At 42.2% G+C, this 8,223-nt stretch overlaps 1 protein-coding gene across 1 annotated transcript; it reads right to left on the bottom strand.

Moving 5' to 3' along the window:
- Positions 1 to 639: 639 nt before the first annotated feature.
- On the bottom strand, positions 640 to 4,079 carry LOC134076357 (stonustoxin subunit beta-like). Its single transcript, XM_062531364.1, has 5 exons — positions 3,817 to 4,079; positions 3,195 to 3,347; positions 1,546 to 1,586; positions 878 to 1,438; positions 640 to 675 (listed from the first exon to the last, which is right to left on the bottom strand). The coding sequence occupies exons 1-4, from the start codon at positions 4,077 to 4,079 to the stop codon at positions 894 to 896; spliced, it is 1,002 nt and encodes a 333-aa protein (XP_062387348.1). The 3' UTR covers positions 640 to 675; positions 878 to 893.
- Between the last annotated feature and the right edge of the window lie 4,144 nt (positions 4,080 to 8,223).

Below are 8,223 nucleotides of genomic sequence, written 5' to 3'. Positions count from 1 at the left end.
TCATCTGATGCAGTGTGGTAGTGGATGGAGCGATTACCATTGGTGGCCAATGCATGTCATAAAATAGAGTTTAAAGAAAAGAAAGGCACATACTATATTTTGTAATGGCATAGAAAACTGATACAAAGACAATTACGACAGGTTCTTAATAATATGCGCTTTCAGAATGTTTATTTATACAGAAATACATTTTATTTAAAATGGGGAGAACAGAATAGGCTAGCATGTTGTGGTTGCTGAAACCTTTTTATACCCACACATCCATTTCAGGAAAAGCACAAAATATCAGCATTTGCTTAGTATTACAAAAACAGTAGTCCACAATTTGATATCAATATCTCAGCAGCATCTCAGCATCACATATGTGAATTAACAGGAGTGTGTGACAGGCAGGGCTCAACATTAGCACCAGCCAAATAAATACATTTTGAAGTTGGCTGGTATAGATTTCAGACAGAAAATATGTATTTTCTATTGAATGGCTGGTGGATTTCACCAGTTCAACTGTTTCTGGCTGGTAAATATTCACATTTCAAAAAAGTTCATTTTGACCCCTGGTGCCAGGTGTTCCTGCAGCATGAGGCCATGTGATCTAACACAGGGACACTGGAAACAACTTTAAACCAGCAGGTCCACTCCTGTCTGGGTCTGTATTATTGTGCCAGGCAGGTGTAACTGTGAGGAGAATCAGAATAACAGTCAGGAGAGCAGTCCAGCCAAACACACACACACACACACACACACACACACACACACACACACACACACACACACAGGGAGGGGAATGAGAAACAGAAAGGGAGGGGAATGGGAGAGAGGAAGAGAAGGGAGGGGGAGTCGAGACAGGGTTTAGAAAAAGGGTGACAGGTGGATGTACCTGTTGGAGGTGGAACTCATGTGATCTGGCACAGAGACACTGAGGAGCCAGAATAATAAACCCTAAACCCTGGACAGAGGGGCTCAGTGAATGTGGAGTGGAACGTGTGCAGGTGGGTGAGTGTGTGAGAGGAGACGCTGTAGAAGGACAGAGTGCCAGCCGGCCAGTCCAGGTACACTCCCACTCCACTAGAGTCGGAGGAGGGGGCAGGTATGTCAGTCTCTTCGTTGTTGTGGCAGACATGGTAACTGTCAGGAGAGCAGATCAGACTCCAGGACTTGGCATTCTGTCCCATTATGACGTCATCATCCCCACCTTTCCTCTTGATGCTTTTATAGGCCACAGATATACCAGCTCCTCTATTGGTCCCACTCAACTCAGCCTCCCAGTAGCAGCGTCCAGTCAGACCCTCTCTACACAACACCTGAGGATACACGTCAAATCTCTCCGGGTGTTCAGGATACGGCTGCTCCTCCCTAACACGCGTCACCTTTCTGTTCCCATCAGAGAGGGAGAGAAATCTGTTTATTGTGTTTGGGTCCAGTGTGAGCTCGCCGGCATCTGCAGACAAGAGGAGAGAACATGAGAACACACACACACAAGCACACACTCCTACTCATTCCATCACAAATACTAAATGAATAAGCAATAATAAAAAAAAAACGTACATATCAGCAAACGTGGTCTGTCTAAAGACGCATGGTCAGTTCTGTAAGAAGAACAAAATGTCAGACACATGTAAATGTTTGACAGATGTCAAGGCTGCTGTTTTTCTGTTTGTGCCACCTGTGAAAATGTAAGGTGATTTATTACCTCACAGAAAATAGTCTGCTGCCGCATATCTTTCCCCTGATATAAAGTAATAAAGTACTCTCTTTCCAACTGTCTTCATCGCACACAAAGGCATCCATTTGTTACAAGGTGATGCCACCAGGGCCATCTAGTTCTCATGAAGTTAACAGCCCCGACACTGTCTGTCCCGTACTTCGATTAGAGTTAGTGAGCAACCTGAGGACTCCCTCTGAATAACAAATGCATTTTCCAACAGTGAAATACCATTATCTAAAGGAACACAACAACATTTTTGGGATATTCGCTGAATCACTGTCTCTATACCGTACCCTTCTCCAAGACCTCCCACATTTAACCATTTACATGTTGTGATTGTTACAACACATAAGCTACAAATATGCAATTTTCTAAGCATATGCAAACTTTTGAACTATGTTAGCATCCATGAAAAGCACTGCTACTTTGGTGGGGTGATTTGCATGCAGCGCCTGAAAAGACTGCCGTAGCAGTGCTTCACCTGAAATGTGATTCCAAGCTTGGATATTGTTAGACAATTGCTGTGTTGCATTTTTCATTGAAATGTGTAAAACACTGTAATAGTCACACCACGTCAATAGAACAATATTTGAGTACTTGAGTCACTTTTTGGGGATAGGTTCTTGTTGTGAACCCTGAATTAATGATTATTGTTTGTTGTATTATTTTCTTTGCTTACCAACAGTGATAATAGGTTTAATAGATAATTAACTTAGTTACATTTGATCTACTTCATAGATCCAATATATAGAATATTTAATATCCTCTCTGTCAGACCATCAGAAAAAAAAAACATGTCTCCAGTGGAAACACTGCTCCCTGCCTTTCAGTTAAGATTTAAAACAATTTGACAAAAACTGTTTGCAAAGGTTCTTTAACATTCTGTTATGTTTTCGAATTTGAACGCACCTCTAAATATTTGCATCATTAGATGCTGCATCAGAGTGTGACGACCCAGCCTTCCCATGCTGGGTTCGTCCCTGACCCTCCAGGTCTATTTGTTGGTCTGTTGGCTGCTGTCGCTGTTTGTGTGTGTACCAGCAGGGGGAGCTCTGAGTTGCAGTTGTGGCTAATTGGAGGCCTAATGACGCACAACATAAAACCAGGACCTCCCAGTCCGCGAGGGGCTCTCTCTGGCTTGGTCGGCTCGACAACCGCTGCGTTTCCCAGTTGCTTTTCGTTTACTTTACACATGACACTTCATATGCTGACATACACCACAGTTTTGCTTTGCTTTCCAATTACTGACTTTTGTATATAGATTGTTCGTTAAATAAACCTATTTTGTTATATTTCGGTGTGGTCTTCCCCTCTTTTATGTTTTGGTGGCCTTGAGCCAGGCGACCATTACAAGAGAGATAACACAAATACCTCACTTAGTGTAAAACAGCTATTACAATACACATTTGAAAATGGGCCACTACACACTGTATGAATAAATAACTATGGTCTAAAATTTCTAAATGTGGGGTTTCTTTTCTGAACATACTTAAGTGTCAGTTTACACACAGGATCCTCCAGTCTAGCAGATAACAGCTCCAGTCCTGATTCTCCAGGATGATTGTAGCTCAGATCTAACTCTTTTAGATGGGAGGGGTTTGAAGTCAGAGCTGAAGCCAGAGAATCACAACCCTTCTCTGAGCTGAGACAATCAGAAAGCCTGAGAGAGAGAGAGAGAGAGAGAGAGAGAACTTGTGTGAAGTTATTTGTTCATTTTACAATAGATAGGTGTGGTTAAACTATTTATTAATTTCTGATTGGTCAAGAGACATTCCTTGAGTGGCGATATCTCAGGACTTCCTCACTCGAAGACTCCATTTTTTGCTCTGAATTGTCCAATGTGTATATTGGAGTCATTTACAGTTTGAGAGCAGCCATTTCATAACATCACACTTGAAAGCTATGGAATGAGACAATGGAGTAAGTCGATTAGGATGAATGCTCAATTTAATGTAGGTTCTGCAAATTACTGTGCGCTCACGTGTGTGTGTGTGTGTGTGTGTGTGTGTGTGTGTGTGTGTGTGTGTGTGAGTGAGTGAGTGAGTGAGTGAGTGAGTGAGTGAGTGAGTGAGTGAGTGAGAGAGAGAGAGAGAGAGAGTTTTATCAAGTACCTCTCTTCTAGTTTGTCTGCAAGGTTGTTGAGGCTCATCTTCCTCAGGATGGTCAGAGTCACTTCCACTCTGCCTTCCTCCCCATATGCATCCGTCATTATAGAGGCAACATCAGTAGTGTCACTGTCCTCCAGCTTTCCTCTGGGGATGGGCTCAAACCCCTCCACCGTCCTCTCAGACAGGTACATCCTGAACCGCTTCAGGTCTTTCTTCTTCAACTCATCCAAAGTATTGAGGAGCAGGTGCAGAGAGTTCACAGCCATGATGCTCACCTGACATACAGATAGATACAGATAGTTGGTCTTTGAGGAGTCTACAGTATAGGCAGTTTGCCAAGGTGTCTATTCAATATCACTACTGAAGTTCTAGCCCCTTGAAGGAGCACTCTAATATGGTTTGATGTGAAGATATTGTGGGCAAAAGTTACTCTCATTTTCCTACATACCATTTTCAGCAAGGCATAACTCGGCAATATTGACAGTTATTTAGGAACACAGTGTAGATCAATGTCTGAATACTCCAAGACATCAGTCCAATCAATCAATCTCCAATCAATCAGTGTAGATCAATCTCTGAATACTCCAAGGATGTAGCATGAATTATCCCAAAGTAATAACTTATGAAACTTTGTTAGCCATTTTTACAAGCCTCCATAGCTCAGAAACTAAGGAGGATGTTGTACAAGCATCAAGCCAAACATTTGCATGGATGTTGTTGGGTACAATGTCGGTATTGAAATAAAGTTTGAAGCAAATCTAAGATGGTCAGATGGGAACATTTTGTAAAATCTGTTGATTTGGCTTGGGATGACCCTAACATGTTTTCATCTCAGCAATGGGAATATGAGTGGTGCATTCATATTTTTTGTTCAGTAGGCTACACATAAAGGCTCAATGGCGTCTGATCAAAGCATTGTGCCCTATACATTTGAAAAGTTTGCCATTCATTTACACCCAGATGTCAACATTATGAACTTTATTTTAAAATACTACACTTTGATGTCAAATAAAGAGAAACATGTGATATTACACTCTCTTCATCGTTGTTTGACCAAATTTTGACGTTGTTTGACCAAACAAATAAAGAGAAACATGTGATATTACACTCTCTTCATTGTTGTTTGACCAAATTTGGATGTTCTCTTAAAATTCATCTCTTTCCCTAGCCTGATAAACCAGCCTAAATGGATTGGATGTCTAATTTAGTCTGGCCTCGATGAATGGAAACAACAGAACATTTTTGATGAGCACAACCCGTTGTCTTTCAAACCGTGTCTGTGCCTATAGGCCAACGCTCCCTCAAAACCCCGCCCCAGAGCCCTCTGCCCCGCCCGCGTTGATTCAAAACACATCTCTGCGTTGTGATTGGTTTAGTTGCCATCTGCCAGATTCAGGGCAGTGTTTTCAAAATGTTCAATGGTCCGAGGCCAGACCCAAATGCAGGCAAAACATTTTGCCGTCCAGCAGTTGGCGCTGGTTTTCCAGGCTACTCTTTCCCACCAGGGGACGTACTGGCCATCTGGCATACCGGCATTTTCCCGGTGGTGCGACGCATCTTTTGGGCCAATCGTAGATTTTTTTTTTCTCACTTTTACTCACAACATGCTATCCAGTGACGAAGGACTCCATTCACTATGCTAAGCTAAGCTAGCGGTGGCATTTTGGCGCCGCCAACTGTATTTCCCAAAGTTGCGCATGCATCCTTGATTGAATGTGTCCTTGTGAGTCGGGTTCTACAAGATTAATATAAACTCCGACAGCCACTCAACGCTGACCCCAGCAGAGTATGGGCTATCTGCACAGCCCTGATTTAGTCATGAGAACCGGCTTCACCATGAGGGCCACTGGACAAGACAAATCTCAAGACAAATCTCAAACCCTGGTCTATTTAATATACTTTGGTATGATACAAGACAAATCTGAAATTGTTGTTTTTATTCCTGAGTCTTGCTGGGTCTACCAACAAAAATGGAAATATGTTCAATTTCATATGACTTGTTTAGAGTCTTAAACCCGGGCTACAATGGGTCCACAACTGAAGCGTTCCATTCGTAAAATAGTTTTAAAAGACTGCACTAATATTTTTTCAAAGGGATGCACTGCATTGATTTCAGTGGAAGCTAACTGTTGCAGCAGCCATTACACATACTTCAGATACACAGACAGTTCCTGTTAGGATCATGTTCCAGTACGAAGTCACGTGATATCGGACAGGCAGGAAATCAGCACAAGGACAACATTCAACCCTTACGTAAGTCAAGCAGCTACAATTTTTTTTTTTTTGTTCCCATGGTTACCATTCAAAATGTGGTGGTTGAAATCTAAGATTGAGCGTACATAACTACCTAAACAAGCTTTTGTTTAGAGCAATTGTTCATATGCACGTAAGATCAATAGAATGTTTTTTTTTTTCATTATTACCCTCAAACCATATCCAATTCCATGTCACAAAAGAAGAATTAAAGGCACTCACCTTGAGGTCTTTTTAACCACCTAAGACATATTTCACCTGCACTGGCTGATACCTGTTTCAGAGGGAACTTTGTGTTCCTGCAAGAAGCTGTTATAAAAGGTTTTACAGCTTAGATAGCCTAACTGGAGCCCATCCTTCAGTGTTGAGATTGTTTCTTTAAAGACACAGTGTATAGTGTAGAGTAGGTGTAGAGTAGGTGGGCGTTGGTGTAAGGGGGCCATTTGATAACTGGAGCCAATCCTTCAGTGTTGAGATTGTTTCTTTAAAGACACAGTGTATAGTGTACAGTAGGTGTAGAGTAGGTGGACGTTGGTGTACGGGGGCCATTTGATAACTGGAGCCAATCCTTCAGTGTTGAGATTCTCTCCTTAAAGACATAGTACATGGTGTAGATGTAGAGTAGGTGGTAGGAGGAATTTTACACAATTCAATTGTTGCCTAATTAAGAGTTTGTGGTTGCTGTGTTCTGTTGTCACGTCCAATTGTCTTCATAAACCCAACGATTCCAAGCCAGGTCAGTCAGGGTCAGTTAATTTATGATTCTTAGACACTGACGGTCCTGTAGTCCGGGCCAACAGTCACCTTATTATGACCGCTGTGGTAGCTAAGCAGTTTAATTTAAAGTGATTTTTTTTCCTCCATGATTTTTCTTTTCCAGTACATTTGTGTCAACGGCTCACTGGGCACCGGAAGACCCGGCTGCATTGAAGTTGGTGGGCATGTTTTTGTCTTTTGTCAATGTCTTGTGTGTGGAAGTGCTTTGGATTGCACTCTGTGCATGTGAAATGTGCTATACAAATAAACTTACTTACTTACTTAGGTTACTGACAAGGATCACACGGAACCGTTGTTCTTTCCGTTCTGATCCGTCACCCTCCCGCCACGCCGGGGCCCCCTGGAAGAAGTTTTCTGTGAGTATACTACAGAAATATAGTGTAGTGTATATATATAGTGTACATTATATTGCCATTATATTGCCATATTGCTCTCCTGCTTTGACTCATATATGTGAACCTCAGTCACCTGGTTGATAATAGTCACAGCCGTCAGCAGGAAGTGATGTACAAGCTAGATGGCAGCCAGGCTGGCGACTACTCCCTCATCATTCCCTCTGTGTCACCGCAACACTCCGGGTGGTATACATGTTCAGGGCGTGACATTATAATGGAAATGTATCTCTGTGTTTGCACTGAAGTCTCCCCCATGGACGTGATGAAAATGTCCGTCTAGATCTTACTGGTCATGTGGACGATGCTTGGGTTAGCTTGAGGATCCAGTGGTACCGTCAGAAAGTTCTAAAAAAAACTTCTGTTGGACCTATATACAGTACAACCTATAGAAAATAATGCTTATTTTAATCTCATAGAATATAATCCCAATAAACACAGCTTCACTCTGATGAATATTTGGTTTCCATCAGGAGTGTATGCAGTTACTCCTGTCAGCCTGTAGAGGGAGCCAAAGTCCAGATGAAGCATCAGTACAGCACTACACATTATTACACTCTTTTCTAATATAGGTTTAATGAAATTCATACAAACATTCATGACCCGTGTGTGTGTGTGTGTGTGTGTGTGTGTGTGTGTGTGTGGTACATATTCCCAATTAACACAGATTTCCTGTGAATAAACTTGGATTCCCTGGGGACTGGACATGCAGTTACTCCTGTCAGCCTGTAGAGGGAGCCATAGTCAGCGCAGCTCTGCAAAGTAGCTCCCATCGCAGGCTTTGACCTCTGACCTGGAATCAGCTGGTAATAAAGATGAACAGATGAGGACTGGAGACACATCAGTAGTTTGGGGAGAGAAAACAGACATGAGATGAAATGAGGTAACTTAGACATGTTTGTAGCTTTGGTGTAATTCTGCACAGAGACAGAAATATAATGTATTTAAACCTCAATTCAGTCGGCTCTGACACACTTTAGATCCCATC

The sequence above is a fragment of the Sardina pilchardus genome, chromosome 1 (assembly GCF_963854185.1).
Source record: "Sardina pilchardus chromosome 1, fSarPil1.1, whole genome shotgun sequence".
NCBI classification, from domain to species: domain Eukaryota; kingdom Metazoa; phylum Chordata; class Actinopteri; order Clupeiformes; family Clupeidae; genus Sardina; species Sardina pilchardus.
This window is presented reverse-complemented; position numbering and strand designations above follow the sequence as displayed.

Excerpts from the sequence above, each read along its gene's own strand:
- LOC134076357 (XM_062531364.1), bottom strand. The coding sequence starts at position 4,079 with ATGGCTGTGAACTCTCTGCACCTGCTCCTCAATACTTTGGATGAGTTG. Across the intron at positions 3,348-3,816 it reads GCAGACAAACTAGAAGAGAG|CTCAGAGAAGGGTTGTGATT; the intron begins GTACTTGATAAA and ends TGATTGTCTCAG. Across the intron at positions 1,439-1,545 it reads CAGACCACGTTTGCTGATAT|ATGCCGGCGAGCTCACACTG; the intron begins GTACGTTTTTTT and ends TCTTGTCTGCAG.